General features: G+C 35.4%; 1 protein-coding gene across 3 annotated transcripts in view; it reads right to left on the reverse strand.

Moving 5' to 3' along the window:
- Positions 1 to 17348, reverse strand: part of LARS2 (leucyl-tRNA synthetase 2, mitochondrial) — a 99704-nt gene that overhangs the window by 44241 nt on the left and 38115 nt on the right. For all 3 annotated transcript variants that reach the window (XM_080577916.1, XM_080577917.1, XM_080577918.1), the window contains exons 7-9: positions 16076 to 16219; positions 4053 to 4160; positions 2416 to 2575 (exon numbers count right to left, since the gene is read on the reverse strand). In XM_080577916.1, the coding sequence (XP_080434042.1) occupies positions 2416 to 2575; positions 4053 to 4160; positions 16076 to 16219 (412 nt within the window). The remainder of the gene's footprint in view (positions 1 to 2415; positions 2576 to 4052; positions 4161 to 16075; positions 16220 to 17348) is intronic.

A 17348-nucleotide genomic window follows, 5' to 3' on the forward strand; every position in this document is an offset into this window, starting at 1 on the left:
CCTCATCAGCCTTTTAAAAACAAACTATATACTTATTTACTTTACTACTTTTTCAAATTTCAGGTCTCTGAGATACACATATTCTAGAGAAAATTTCTCCTGTTCAAACCATTGCACTTAGCTTTCTTCCTCTATTTAAAAAAAGATACAAAATGAATAATCTCACTTTTTAAAAGCAACTAAGAAAAAAGCCTTGTGAACAGGAAGCAGAGTGGGTAGGGCAGACAGTTTTTAAAAATAACCTCTCTCCCACCCAGCAATAATTTTGATTTTATGCTGGAACCCAAAATAGTAATTCTCCAGCTTATGAAGATGCTCTTTCTTTTGCTCACATCATTATTATAATAGCTGTAAAGAAATGATACTACAGTTACAAATGTAAAACAATGTATGTCTGGTATTATAATGAGCTAATGAACAATATAAGGGTCAAATCTCAGACATACAACACTTAGAAGGTGACTTAGAAGAAGACTTACCAGATTCTAGATTAACATAAATTTTTCTAGGCAAAAAAAAAAGAATGCCTGAAAACTGGTTGCTCACTTCTATTTAAATGATAATAGCTCTGATATAATATAGAGATATAGCTCTGATAAAATACAGAGCTTTACTCTAAGAGTACAGCTATAAGAACTTTAAGTTACTTTGCCATACTACATCCTTTTTTCTCCCTTGAATAAATACATACCATCTTAATTATCTAAATTAGAACACGGTGAAGAAAGGGAGTTACAAAACTGCACTGGTTGCAAAGAAAACAATAACAATAAAAAGAAATTATTTTATAATGTTATTGATGATTTATTTATTTATTTTTGATCTAGTTAATGATGGAAATATGGTCTATTCAAGGCCATCTTACGTTTCTTTTGACTTCAATGCCATTGTTGACCCTTATTAAATAACATGTCTGAAATGCAAACCTGAAAGTCCATGCAAGAACTCTTTTATGTTCTCTTCTTTGGAAAATATCAATCTGTGCCTTTGAAGTGCTCAGGGAACAGTACAAAATATCAGCCAAGTTCAACTGAAGTATATATGTAAGTACATTTACAAGTAGCAATAGTAGAGTTATGATTCTGGAACTGTTTCCACTTTAAAGCCTCTTTTTGAATGTTTTATTGCTGTCATTAATCTGAAAGTTTCTTAATGTAGCTCAACCAAAAGGTGAAGTTTACTGTTAACAGAAACAAAAAAAAGACTTTCAAATATTTCCATGTAAAACTAATATCAAAAATATACTGCTGTCCACTCTAAAAACAAGTTTTGCAGTTGTGTGGTTTGGCTTAAAGCACAAAGATTCAACAAAGATTCAGGCACATACATGAATGCACACGAAAGTGCATTTCTGTGGTTAGTGCTTTGTTTTTCTGAATTGTATGAATTAAAAATTTGTTCCTTTATTCCTTAACAAAAATTCTCCAAGCTTTGCTCAGCTCTGAGACAAGGACTCTACATGCTCCACACATTCAAGCTCCATTTTTCCTGCTACCAAGCAAATGTTATTAAGGTTATAGAAATGAAACACCTCAAAATAAAGCAGATTCTTTGCAACCACAACTATTTCCCACAAGATTCCTGCTTCATTTGCTGTTGACATTGGATGTTATGTAGACAATGAAACCAGATTTTAGCCACATTTTAGAAAAGAATAAATATTGAACACGAGCCTGAGGTGGAAACATAACATATTCAATATACTTTGTGTTTACTCTTGTGATTTTTACATTTTCTGAACAACAAAAAATGTCAAGCCAAGGATGTAGAGTACAGACAGAGTGCATGGTAGGAACCTTTAAGAAACCAATTAACACTAATTAAAGAAAAAATTACCACTTATTTGTATTGTCTGTACAGGCCAGGACCTACCATAAGGCTACTCTGAATTTACTCCACTAGAATCTTGTATTAAATGAGGATCTCCATGTCAGAGTATTATTTTGCTATATATTGATGATCCACTTTTTTATGTATTAATTATTAACTATCTGTTGTCCTCTTTATGTTCCCTGCGAGAGGAAAATGACTGTTAGTGCAAGAGCTGGTTCCACACTCTGTGCTAATGACAAATTACCATATAGTGGTAATGGCTATGTGGCCAATGGGCTCACGTAAGTCAGAGTTCGAGTATTCATTTCTATTATATGAGGAAACAAGAACCTGTTCCAATACTTTGATATATGTGAAGTTTTACAGCCATTATAAAAGGCAAAAATTCTAACGTAATTGCTGTTACTGTATCTGAAGTCAGGACAGGCTGGTATGATACTTTTTGACATATACAAAGGATCAAAAGGAAATGTTCCTTCTTAACAGGAACAGTTCATGCCTAGCTGGACACACATTTTTTGAAGATCATTCTTGAAAATTGATACTCTTTTACAACGAAGTGCAGAATGAGAAAAATATCACCTTTCCCTGGGATGGACTCCCTCTGAAAGACTTCCTTCAGACTGCTATTCCCATGCAGCAGTCTGTGAGTCGGTAAAATACATAAATGGGAAGCTCCATAAATGGCTTCAGGTGTATAGGTGTAAGCTGCTAGCTTCTCCTCTGTTACTTCACCATTAACCTGAAAAAAAGCAGAAAATATCCCTGATTTTTTTCCTCCATTAGAAGTGCAGTGGTTTTACATTTATTTTCCTACTTACACAATTAACAGATCTACACCACCCTATAGACATATATAATTCTAAATATCAAACCTGGACACATTCTCACTACAGGGAGTTTCCAGAATCAAATTGTGACAAAATTTACTTTCAAGACTTTGAGAAAGTTGCTTCATAATCTATCCAAACATAAATAAATAAAGTAAAATCATATGTAATATTTCATTGAACTACTGAGCCACATTCAGTCCCTGGTTAAGTAACTCAGAATCCTTCTATTCACTTCTAATATATGGTGCTCTGATTTCAAGGAATGGCAATAGCCAAGCCCACCTAAATCAGACGCTACCTTTAAACTCTAAAGTGAATTTTCGATTTTCTGGGCTTTCTATCACACTTCTCTCATGAAGTAAATGCTGCAACTTATGTACAAGAGTAAATTTATAGAAGCTGGAAAAGGTGTCACAAGATTAAAACAACTGGACATAAAACATGAGTAATATACACGGAGGGCTGCTTATGAAATTACTACCTGAAACTATCGATAGGCTCTATATTCTATGTCAATTAACTGTGGATTGTGTGAGGTTCTTAGAAGGAGATTCTTCTACAGCAAGAATGATATACGTTTTCAGAAACAGTTGATTAAAACAACTTAACCTCAAAAATACACCTTCTTAGCAATGTGAATTCAGAGGTACGAAGAAAGTTCAAACTGTCTCAATTTGAGGTTCCCAGAAATCTAGCATTTTAAAATAAGTCATTTTTAAAGTGTTAGACCAGAGTAAATGAAAACCATAAAACTTAGAAGCAAAAGGGCTGAAATTCCATTAGGGCCTCTGAAAATCTGAAGGACTTCAGATTTTCCCACTGTTCTCTGGATAATTACAATTTTCTTAAGGTTCCTCTTTTCTTCCACTGCTTTCTGTCTATCCAGACTTCTCTGTAGGTCTATCACCAAATTCTCTGTTTTTTATCATTTTACCGTATTTAATAAACGAGACTTAACTAAGGCGGCATGACTGATGTCAGCCTGGGTCCGATGGAGAAGGTGCTGTGCAGAGAGGAGATAAAGCATAGCCAGAACCCAGCTGATTTGTACAGTACCACTTGATACTGCTCATGGTACTGCTCCCTTAAATATCCTGGCTTCCAGGAATGCTTATTGGCTGGCAAGTATTTCTGCACAAATACACACAGCCGATTTGCATCCAGTTTTGCACTTGAACACAGAAATGCTTTCCTAAGAAGGACAGCAGGGAGTATCACCCCAACACACAAATGTTCTTCAGAAATCAGTGCAGGTCCAGGCATGAACATATAACTCTAACTTTTAGTAGGTTTTATGCTTTTTAGATCTGAAAACCTGTCCCATTATGCATTTCAGGAATTGCATTTAGCCCAGCCAAGACAGCAGTGTTGAAATTTCTGACTCACCTTCAGCAAGAAGTCAAGGGAACATCCAACACAGTCACCTATCCAATTTGCTTGCATTTCTTTTATACCGTACCATTCAGGGAGATCAGACAAAGCATCAAACATAGCCTGATGCAATAAAAGAAATAGTTAGGATGTTCAGCTTTTGCACAAATGCTTTTATACAACAGACATAAATTAAGACTATGGGTTTAGTTGTAACTAACAGCAAAACAATAAGGTGTTGGTCAAAGATAGGAAGAGGTATTTTTACACTGCTGCTGCTTCAAATTCATCTTTGAAAATAAAATCATCTTTGAGAATAAAATTAACATGGCACAAGAGAGAGGTACAATGTCTTCAACCAATATCCTAGTGTTATTAAAAGAGGCTGTGCTTTTGAACAGACTAAACCTTAAACACAGAACAAAACCCCTGGATGAAAATAACCATAAAAAATATTCCTAATGGATATGAACTGTACGAAGTATAAGTTACTTAATGAGCTGAACAAGACTGCTGATAAATAAGAGATGTGCTTGCAGTTATGAAGCCTACAAATTGGATTAGTTGTTCTAAACAATAGCCTGGAGATGGCAGTCAGACAAAAGACATTTACATGTCCTAAAATTTTCCAGCTCTGACTTAAAATGGCAAGATAGTTTCCAGCTGCCTATCCACTTTTTGTGTTTCTTACTGATATTTTACCAAGCACAACCATGCCTCTAAAACTAAGTGGGATTTTCAGCTGATATAATCATATAAAAAAAAGAAACCAAGTCATAACAACAAGGATTCACGTTAAATTAAAAATGTGAGTGTATTACAACAGCTTTGAAATACACAGTGCAGAAAAAATTGTTTGCTCCTTCATTAGCCAGAACGTCTAACAGCCATACCTATAACTTTCTATGTTTATTTACACTCAGCAAGAGATATATCCATATATTAATGTGCTTTCTAATGTATGGCACAGAAGCATGATGGACTATTCCAACTAACATTTGCCTAAAGCCAATATGCTTTTAGTAAAAGAAATCTATAAAAAATTAAAGGAGAAGAGGTACAACGTGCTGGATAGCTCAAAGCTCATCTCAATTTTCACTTCGTAACATTTCACATTTCTGTTATGAATACTCCATGACTGTCCAAAATCTTTACTTTGGCAGAAGTACAGCCAGAGGCATGAGTCACTTGGACAGATGGTGAACAATTACAGTTAAAATCCAAGAATAAGGCAACATGTTGAATAATTTTTCCATTAGCTGTGACTCCAACATCAAACATCCAAGCTCTTTATTATCTCATTAACTGCTAACAACCTGCAAAGATGGACAGGACCTATTACATTCTGCTCAGATTAAATAGTTGGAAGTTCGATAATTACTGAATATATAATTCATCTGTTTTCAAATGTTATATTTTAAGTACATTTGGAAATATTTTCAAAGTGAGTTGTGTAAAATGTATTAAAAGGATTATTTTCTAGTTACTGTTCTGTTGTATATCTATCACTCAAAGTAAAATAAATGACATATGCTTCATAAATCATAATATTACACCAGCACTTGGGATTAATATTGCTTTCTACATCTTTAAGAATCAAATTCCTTCTCTGATGATTTATAAATAAAAGAATGGTAAGGTTTTGGAAGTTTTCAATCATACTATAATTTTAATGAGTTTTAGTTCACAACTGTGAGTGTACTATATCACAGAGAATCCCAAAATCTCATTATTCTCATCAATTTAAATGATCCAGAGAATACCGAGCTTTATCTGCTGTGAATAATCCACATACAAATATATCTACCAAAAAATAAGAAATAACTGGATATATATACAATATGTGGATACATTCTTTGGAAGCATTTTATGCAATTTATAAAGTATGAAATTGGGCCAATACATAGAGAACTGGCCGGACACATTAGCAGATTTTTATAAAATCTCTGCTTGGATATCCATCCTAATCTACATTGCATTTTTGCTGGCAGACGCATTTAAGTGCGCGTGTGCTCTGCTGAAACAGGCTATAATTGCTTGCCAGAAAAACTGCCTAGATGTTTTTTTCACTGCAGGATTAATACATCAAGATCCTTAATACCAGTGTGATAATGATTTTAACTCTAGTTAGCTGGCCTGATTAGGAGTTACAGGCTATAGTTTGTCTGAGTCCAATTCTTCTCTTAACAATGCAATTGCTTCACACAGCTAAATACGGTACGTAAGAGCCAAATTTGCTTCACGTGAATTAAAATAACGGAACTTATGCCATATGATGACACAGCCTAGCAGAGTATAGAAACACAAACCCTTCACATCTTAATGTGTACATGAACAGTAGTACAGTGTGATTAATTTTTTTAAATAAATTCAACATGGAAGTATAATTCCCTGCTCTTTGTACACAGCACACTGCTTTGGTTTCTTGTCCAGGCTACAAATGGCAAATGAAGCAGAAAACCAGCAACCTGCAAAACATGAACACTGTCTGTAGTGTAATATAAGAAAAAACGTATATAGGATGTATACATATGTCATTGTAATGGTTGCTGTAAACTAACCTAGGATACTCACTAATGCAGAAGTAGAAAGGAGCATTAATTCTTACACACAGTAATGTACTTCTATATTCAAATGTAAAAATTTACTTTCTGTGCAAATGAGGAGTTTTTTAAAAACTGCTTGAGGGAAAGTGAACACTTTTCATCTTTAAATTCAACAGCATTACACTCTGCAAAACCGTAACTCTACAAATTTACATTAAAACTATCAGTAATTTTTAAAAGGCATATGTAGCCTGTTTGGGTATGTGAAACTTTTTGAATTGAAGCTGACCTAAGCCAGCACAAAAGTTCCTGAATAGTACAGACTACATTTTGAAAAGTTAAATATTAACTCCATGAATTTTGCTTCCATGTTCTTTTTTTAAAATCAATGACATGTTTGGTAAAACATCTTCTGAATTGTTAAGTTAGTTTGATGAATCTTCTACCAATTATCCTTTTGCAATCACTGATATGATTCCTTAAACAAAAATTCTGACTCTCAAAGGCATGCACATAAGTCCTAGTCACCTGTGCCACAAGGTTTGTTAACTAGGTAGCACAGAAAAAACAATCAACAGGAGACACAAGAGAATTCCCAGCGCACAGGGGAATAAACAAAAATAAAAACACGTTGGATTCTGCCATGTATGAAGAACAAAGATAGCGTTACAATCCAGAAAGTAGAGAGTGATAAACCTATCAAATGAATTCCATTTTTGAATTTCTGTTAATGACTCAGTGGTGAGAAACTTGGAAATATTAGGTAGCAGAGCCTGTTTCTACATGGAATACTTTCATTTTTTATGGCTTGGGAAGACACAAAAGAACTTCAAATGCATGCATCTAAGCACAAGAGAAATTACTCCTGTCTTAATTAAGCACAAGGCAGAAATAGTCAAGGTAAAGCATTGTACTGGATCTGGCTGGGATGGAGTTAACTTTCCCCCTACCATGGGGATATTCCGCACCAAATGGCATCACACTCGGCAATAAAAGCTGTGGAAGGGGAAGGTCTTCATAACTTCTCGTTATGAAGACACACGTCCTCTCAAACAACCACTACGCATGTTGAGGCCCTGCTTCCTAGGACGTGGCCAAACATCGCTCAGTGACGCAAAGTAGAGAATAATTGCTTTCTCTCTCTTTGCTTCTGTGAGGCCTTTACTTTTTTTGATGTTTTTTCCCCCCTTTGTTTTTCCTTTAATTATATTAGCCTCATCTCAACCAGTGAGCCTTTTTTTTCCTGTCATATTTTCTCACCCCTGTCTTCCTTAAAGGAGAGGGAGTGAGAGCGGTGTGATGGTTTAGCTGGCCGTCTGTGCGAAACCAGCGCAAGCATAAATACATTTTGACAGTCTTCCAGATCTGAAGATCGACAGACACAGGAAAAAAAGCTAGAGAAATCAAAGCTACATTCAGGGCTGAAAATGTCTTCAAGGCTCCTACACCTTTAGGGAAGTTTGACTTAAGTGCTGGAGAAGTTGAAGATTCAGGATAAACTGATGTTCCACAGGACTGTTTTACTCTTTCAAAACAGCTAGAAAATTCTGGCATAGCTAGAAGATGAAAGTCAGCCAGTGAAGATGATCAGAGACGCACAAAATCAAGATGAATTTGCTGTAAATTCATCACAGATAATGATGACCAGGTCTGAAACTAGAAATAATGCAACCCGAAAGTGGATGACTAATTTCACATATCCAACTGTTTAGTCTGTTGAAGATTTACAGAGAAACAACTTTTGCTTAGCAATCTTCAGACAAAAGAAAGTACATAAAACCAAAGAACAGTGGTGTTTTATAATTTCCCAACAGTATCTCACATCCAAAAGTTCCCCTGCTTGTAGTTCAAACAGGAACACCTAAAAAATTCAGTCTCCAACTTTGGGAAATACAATTTTTAATGGGTAATGCCTGCCACTGATTTCTTACTGAATAAGAGTATTTCAACTTCTCTATGGTAGTAAATGCAATAAAATGAAACATTTAAAGCTATAAAGCCAAACATTTATTCTACTACCAATGAATTCACTTGAATGAAGTTGGACAAATTTGCAGTGTAACAAGAATAAAATAAAAAGGTCAGCAAAAGGTTTCATTTCAAAAGCATTCAATTAAAGAACAAAAAATTAAAAGCATAAGCATTGTTTTTAAGGAAGAGTCAAAGAAATATTCAAGATCTGTTTGGATTAAAATTAAATTCTTCAGTTTATTTGATCAAGCTTCCAAAAGAGCAACCAAATATAAACTAAAGATTACACAAAATCATTTAATAAAATTTAATATACTAACTGAAGTACAGGAAATTAAAGTTAGGCTGCCCACTATTTTATTTTGCATTATATTGCATAGTTCCAACTGTGATTATGTGGTACAGCTTCTGCTAGGAGTTTTTAATCTCTTCTTGTTCTGGTGTTGTTTTTTTGGTTTTGTTTTTTACCTTCAGTAGTTGCTGTCTGTACTGTCATAGGTCACTCTTGACTCTTATTTCCCATGTGTGAAGTATACTGAAAACATATATAAAGAAGGAGCAATAACACAGATATTGCCTGTGCTTCAAATTCTTCCCTGTAAATGTCTGAGCTGTCAGCGGTCTTTCCCTTTCTCTATAATTTATGGTCAACAAATGTCTCTGGTTTGACTACGTATAACTGAGGCAAATAAATGACATCTCAAAAGCAAAAAGTAAACACGGTGTACTTTTCTGGAGTTCTCCACAGTTGTTCTCATAGTAGCAATTACCAAAGACAAAATATTCCCTTTCCAGTATAGCAAAGCATACCTTCAGGAAAAAAAATATTAATTGATTCTGTAAATATAAAAACTCTCAAAAATATTTGTTATCACTTTTAGTAGTACTCAGCTTTCACTGTTTTGATTAATATTATACCAAAAATAAATTAAATTTGTATTACTGTAGCACCAAATGATATGCTGCATTTATACCAGGATGAAAAGATCACCCTGGTCTAGAAATCCACAAACATTTTCCTGTCTTGCCAAGCTGACAAAACAGGTACGATTTCTTTATAATAATGAAGTGCTAAGAAAGCGGTGGGGACAGAGCTCTTGGTCGCCACCCAGAAAAGAGCTTTCAATGATTCAGGAGGAAGAGTTTCAAACAGAGTTTTATCTGGCCCATTTTGTTGGAAGAAGACAACTATGAGCTAGACCCCAAGTGTGGGAAGTGAAAAATCACACAGAAATCACGAAGACCTAAGGAGCTAGCATTTCTATTCTCCTCATAATGATGAGGCATTACCTCACACTATGAAATCCAAAGTACTGTCAAGATTCTTAACATACTAAAATGCAGTACTTCAGTTTCATCACAGGGTAAAAAAGTAACTTTTTCCTTAATAGCTCACAAATAAAATAGAAAACAAAAATCAAGTAAAAGATGATTATGTAAAAATCTCAATTATGTTCAGACCTAAGGACCTGTCAGAAGCAGCGCAAACCCAGAAAACAGCTGGAGAAGAACTGGTGGAATTGTTTGTTGTTTTGCCTTTACAGAGTCAGTATGATGCTAAACGTCAAAGTTCCCACACTCACAGAATGTGAGGATTTGTTTCCAAATGCCTTTACAAAATAAATAATTAACAAAGAGTACTACTATTTATCTAGATGAAACCTTAACTTAGAGTTTTGGCAGAACTTTGTGGACCTTGTCCATTTTCCCTGTATTTAAATTAAATGTACATGTACTATCTCAATGCTGTGCAAAAAAGGGAGATGATTTAAGATAAAACTTGAAGTTTCATAGTTGCCTCTATTTTGTTTTGTTAAAAAAAATCTGCTAACTTGGATGATTTTTGAATAATGCAAAAAAATATTTGGGGTTTTTAAAAATCAAAAAAAATCAATAAAACATGAAAATATATACTATGCTGAATCAATTTAGGAAGAACAAATGCTGTGCAAAGACTAACCTTACAGATTTGGATTTGAGGACTCGGTTGACTGTGCCTTAAAAAAGAACACACTAATAGCAATTTCCAGGTACACGCAGAACATACTAACATTTACAGATAGATTTTTCCAATGAATCTGCCTACAGATTCAGCTGGGTAACCATAGAAACTAAATGTTTTAGCTTAAAACATCTTAAATGCACAGACAACAATTTGAATAACAATAATGCCATCAGTTTTTAATAATGCCATGCATTATACTTTTATCAAAGAAATCTATCTAAAGAAAAATGACAGTTAAAATGTTGCTAGAATATCCATAAAATGTGCTATATATATTTCACATATACTTTTATATTTTTATATATACTTGACAGTTTAAAAAATGGGTCATGATTATTTAGATAACCAAACTACTTCCCATTAACTGTTTAACACATGGTCAGTATTTCTACCCCTTGAAAAAAATACATTGCCAATGGTAAATTGTCATATGAGCAAACACAGCTTTGTTTGCATTTTTTATTTAAAAAAAGAACTATGAGCAGGTGTAGTAACAATAAAGGATTCAGAGTAAATCCACAGAAGATTATTCCTCTGGAAACAGCAGAACCCTAAAGAATAAAGTGTGCATATGAATTAAACACAGACTCCTGTAAGCACACAACATGACTTCATAGCCCATTACAGATCACGTAGCTCCTTGTTGCTATCTGACTAGCACATTAAGCAAGCAGACGAAGATTATGCTTGCTAGTATTTATTTTTTATTAAGGTTGTGAGATACAGAAGATAACAGAATCAGATAAAAGAGTGAATGAGAAACACAGATGACTAGAAAGATCATCGATATGCAGTATAAAGAGGTTGTATAGTTACAAGATAATATGTGGATGCTCCAAGTAGAAAAAAAAAGTATGCATACATATTATTCAGCTATTATTGCTAACTGGTATTTTGCATGAAGAATTAAGGGATAACAGATTCATTAAATATATTTTAAATGGATCCCGATCTATGAAAATGGTTATAAAAAAGGGACTTGCATTTTCCTCTAAGCCACACAGGTAAGGTGTTACTTACTAGAAATAAAGCATTTTTCAACATACTGTCCCCACTGTGTTAACTTAGAGAAAACTTGGGAAGGAATATAGGATTTGTAGAGAGCTTTGCTGCAGAAAAAGATCAGGGAGGGTGAAGCTTTCTGGCTTTTGATCTTGTATTTCTGTACACTTTTCAGAAGAAATAACAGTCACCATTGAATGTACAAGCAAAAGGTGACCAGAGTCAAATCGCTTTCCCATGAGATACCAAAAAACAGATTCAGGTCCCACTGGGGAAAGAGGAAGGGGAGAGGCAGAGCATATTTAAAAATTACTAATCCTTTAAAAGTAACTGAAGAGGGAAAAAGTACAAATCTTCCAGCAAAGGTGCAAGGATTAAATTACTACCAGATAATCTCTTCGTGCCTCCCATTTTTAAAATTTCAGAATAAAACGTAGTGAAATTTCAGTGAATAACAGAAATCTAGCCATACAACTCAGCAAAAGTCTGATCCACTTGCACTTCGCCACTAGCTTTTCCCAAAGCTTGTTAAGAACATCTTACACAAGGAATAAATAAATCTGCTCGGTGCTAATAAACTTGTCCAGGCTGTGAGATACAGGAAAGAAAGGGCAGGTGGGTTCTGATACAAATTTTGGATGTGGCTTAAAGACCTAAGGGCTACTCTACTGGTAGAAAATGTAGGTCTTTGGATCATTGTTGGTCTTTCGAATGATTTCGACCTCAAAAATCTGGCACCATCTGGCTTTAGCTCTCTGGACACCCTCAAAAGAAGCAGAACTGGACAGATGTACACCAACTGGAACAGGAATTTGGAATGAAAATCTCAGGTCCAGACAAGTCTTAGAAAGCTGAACCCCTTTCTTCATCCTTAAGTCAAAAAAGCTGATCATAGGAAACGCCCAGTCCCATCAAAGATAATCTTTGTAATGTCCTCTCAGACTTCCCATTTACAGGGGCCTGACATATGAAGTACCGTAAGTAAAAACGCTTTCTGCTTCTCTAGTACGCTGGAGTATGAAGGCTCACTTTAGGTGCCTGAAAGTAACTGCAGAGAAGATACTATACACATATTGAATGTGAGCCCCAAACAACTGAAGAAAAAAGGGAAGTGATATGATCTTGGGAGGTCTTTTCCAACCTTAATGATTCTATGATTCTATACTACCTATGAAGAAGCTGGTATTATTCTGGAGAGGTATATTCATTGATTAACTGCCAGGTAAGGATAAAAAATTATTTGTTGTACTTATTTATCATTAGGAGCACAAATACCCAAAGTCTCTGAGCAGCAAAGACTCCCAAGAAATGGAAGTTGTATTGGTAGTGCTTGTGGTCCATGATAAAAGGCAGGCAAATCTCTTTATGGAAATAAGTGTGGTCAAGACCAAGCGACATGAAATAATGCCCCCTGCTGAAGTGAAGGTATTATTACTACTAATGTTATCATCCTAAAATCATATTGGTGGTTAAAGATGTTTAGCTCAGAAGTCAAAGAGGTATCTTTACATGACACACCTATTAGGACGAGCCCTATAAAATCCAGGCCCTCCACTCCAAGATGAAAGGCTCTGTGAATGTGAAAGCTGAATGAACTTCTTGCTCTCGATAATGCCAAGTCTCCTGGAAAGGGCTTTTGAAAAGAGCTGGGGAAGAAGGGTTGAGGAATAGGAAGGATAATTGCTGTAACCATGCTGTTCAACACTATGCTATTTAGGATGATACAGATTCAAATCAACTCTCAACAGCCTGAATCCAAACAAGAAGAAACAGGTTTAGAAGAAAGGACTTATATCTCTTACCACCCCTTGAAAAGCACTTGGAATGACTACTGTAAGGGATAAAGAAATATGTGAAAAGTTTAATTTTGAAGATAGTCAAGATACTCAGACAGAGGAGCCAAAGATATAGCATTTAACATCAGTAATGTGGCTTCTCTCAAGATGCTATTGTGAAGCTTCCTGATTATGTCAGTGTGGGCACACACAGCCTCTAAGAGATTGAAATATTTTGCTCGTGTTAGCTCAGAGACAGTCTCCCTCAGATCGGCAATCTTCAGTTGCAGCTTGCAGTTCATGGGCCATTTGGAGCTGTATGGCCAAAACAGTCTTTTTCAGAAGGTAAGACACAACAGACCATATTACCTAGTCACTTGTCATTTGAAAGGAAAAAAAAAAAAAAAAGGGAATTTATCTTAATCTTCCAAACTGATAAATCCGTCTAATATCAGATATTGGATATATAATAGCATATAATAGCAGAGCCTGATAGTCTCCCATTCTTATTTGAAGGTTTGCAAAAAAAAAAAAAAAAGTCTTTTTTTCTCCTTCTACAACCAAATGTTTAAAGCTCTTGCCAAAAGAAGCAGAGTGAGACTGCTTAAAATGTGCCAGAACCACATCAAAAAATGGGAGTCAGTGGAGGGTGACTGAAAAGGAAAATCCAAACCACCTGCTGATAACTGGTAGCATCTGTCATTGTACCAAGAAGTGGGAGCACATGAAGGCAATGCTTGCCAAAGCACTTGAGCTGGGAGCAATATGGCATCATTCATCAACTTGGTTGTATGAGCTAACATAGACCTACAGAATATCAATCAAGCACAGAACAAACTTTTTAGAGAAATCTGTAGAGTACCCACTGTCCCCTGTAGTAACACTTAAAGGTTTGGCAGAGATTGATATAAACACCTGTCCCCAAATAGAAAGTAGAAGAAGCTCTCACTCATGATGCCACTGAGATGTTAAGGAGCAATGTCTACGCTTTTACAGCATATCCCCCTATCTTTTTCTAGGTAGGGCATATAGAAGTCACCTGAGGTGACATCTTTTCGGGTGGAGGTAAGGGGTTGTTGTGGATGTACAAGGTCCTTCCTGGCTTCATTTAAGCCTGCTTACTGGAGAATGAGATCCGGGAGACCCGATCATCCCCAGAGCTTATGCTTTCCTGTAATGTCATTTCTTGGGTCAGAGACTAAAGACAAAAGATAAATCCTTCTCCCTAGAGGAGGGTGGATATTGAGCAAGAGGTAATAATCCTGTAAGCCAAGGGTGTTCCAAGGTTACTGAAAGGTTTTAGATTCAGGGTTAATGAAAAGCTCCTCTACCTTTTTTTTTTTTTTTTTTTTTTTATGAGTAGCTATTTTAAAGCTGATCCACTTCACCCCTCTCACTGGGAAATAAGCAAACAGTAATTTGGTGCAAGCAATGGATACAACCCAGAAATGCTAGTCATTATTTTCTACAATCTCTATAAAGACAGTAGACAAAAGATGTATCAGTAAGCAGAGAAACTCTAGAGTTCCCCCCCAGCCTCAAACTGAGTTAAATGGTGAGTTGGGGGCAGACCTTGAAACATGATAAAGTGATCATGAAATCTGATGACAAGAGCACTAATAAAGAGCTCAGGACCTTGGGATCATTATGTGATTGTGCAGACATGCTCAATTTTTCCTTCAGCTATAGCAAGTGTTTCCTCCTCACTGCCAGAACAGGCAGTACAATCAGAAAATGTGCATCTTGACTATCATCTACACATACAGAAGCCAAGGATCGGGCAGAAAATCAAAGTTTTCTCTCTTCATTATGAATGGACCCAAAGTGAGATCTAGATGCCTTCTACCTGCATGATGGTGGAAATTTGGTCTCTTGAATCTGAGGCTCAGAATAAGGGTCAAGGATGATTTTTTAACATTTTCTTGGGAATAACTTTCTCAATCTGTATTTGAAGTCCCAATACATAGAGCATTTGGATGGAATAAGGACTTCATCCACCCCAGACAGGAAGCAATTTTTATTTCAGAGAGCATAAAGCCAGTAAAATTTTGTAGAAGAATTCCTAGGTGTGGAAGCTATATTGTCCCATCACAAACAAAATTTGAGTTCATAGCAACGACAACAAAAAAAGATGCTTAAAGAACTTGAAAATATTTTTTAAATTACAGATAATCAAATAAAGTGGAATAGGAAGGAAAGTAAAACAAAAGGTCCTGATGAATCTTCAACAAAGAGCTGTTAATTATAATTAACAACTGGTTCAGACCAGTTTATTTCAACACATGTTGAAATAAACTCTAAGTGACAGGCTGCACTCCACTGCTCATACCATGAGCATAGGTCCAATGGGTTAATAACTACACTAGCTGGTTTCTAGTTCAAAACACTGCACAGCTGTACACTCTAAATATGATGCAGATAAACACTTGATGTTAAATATAGGATAACAATGTGTGAATGCGAGATACATTAATTTACCTCTAATTTATGCTTTTCACTTTCTTCATAACTCAATCCCACATCAATTACTTAGAATTTTTTAAAGAAATGAACAGAAAGACTTCAAGGATAATCATTTTTATATACATACACAGAACAGGGATAGATCACGTAGATCATTATACAGTTATATATTACATAAATGTGTGTATATAGAAGACCACATTCAGCTTGATGAATATTTCTAGAAGAGTCATCTCCTTTATATGATACCACAATTTCTGAAAGGTATCCTCATACCTTTGCATAAGCAGTAGTTTTGATAAACCACTGTTTGAGGTACTTCTGTTCCACTTTTGCTCCTGAACGCCACGAACAACCATTGTCATCCACCTGCTCATTAGCTAGAACAGTTTGATCCACTGGATCCCAATTGACCAAGGCCTAAAAAAAAATGCAGGGAAAAAAAAGTATTTTAAGCAGCTATTTCAAAACCAGGATCTTACATTTTAGATACCAGAAGGATTATCCAGAAACATTTCTTGGGCCCATCTTCTACATTTGGATAACATCTACTTGAATCAACAATATGGACTCAACTGAAGATGCTTTGAATGTTCTTCTCAGAATGCAAAAAAAAAACACACACACAAAAAAGCTGTTGGCAGCATTTGTCATGATTGATGGGTAAGTGTTCCAATTTACAATACTGCAAACTACATAGTATGATGCTTAAAAGTTGTCCAGCAATAATCCAAAAGTGTTGAGAGTAAGACTGAAGGGGATGGATGACTGAGGATATACAACTTGAGAAGACAGAGTCACATAAAAGCGTTATATTAAAGTGAAAGACTTGTCATTTTCTGCATATACCTTGTCAACTGCGCGAATTACTGTTGGAATCATCTTTCCTACCAGTTATCAACACAAATACATAAAAGAAAATTAAAAGTGAAATAAATGTTGGTGTTTAACTCTACAAGCACTGTATTTTTGAGGGCTAACTGAAATACCAGACAACATGGTGGGGAGGGAGAAAAAGCACAACCTACCCCTACGCAGTATTGAAAAATTTAGTTGACCATTTATCAGAAAGGATGTAAGACCACAAAAGAATCCTAAAAGCAGTGCAACAGTCATTCCAGAAGTGGCATCCATGATAGACACTAACTTGAAAAAATGAACAGAAACAAGCAATGAAGAACAATGCATCATATTTATTGAGTGTTATTTATTATTTGAGCTAAATCAAAGTTAAATCAGCTTGAACAACAAACATCAGCTCCAGCTCCACAGCATTGAAATACATTAAATGTTATTGGAAAATTTTAAATACATTCTTTGGGTATTGGGAGAACTTACTATCTCATTTTAAGAATAATCACTGTCCTCATATTACTCACTTTACATTTCATTTATCATTGATAACCTTCTGAAATGTCCCAGTTTCCAAACAACTGATATTGCTTAATTTTAAGTATGCTATGAATTCTTGGAAACAGTAAATATCACAGTCATTTTACAAACCTTACGGTGAGAACAGAAAAAAAGACAGATGCATGGATCCCCTTCC

Source organism: Anser brachyrhynchus, assembly GCF_964034855.1.
Source record: "Anser brachyrhynchus genome assembly, chromosome: 2".
Taxonomy (NCBI): Eukaryota; Metazoa; Chordata; class Aves; order Anseriformes; family Anatidae; genus Anser; species Anser brachyrhynchus.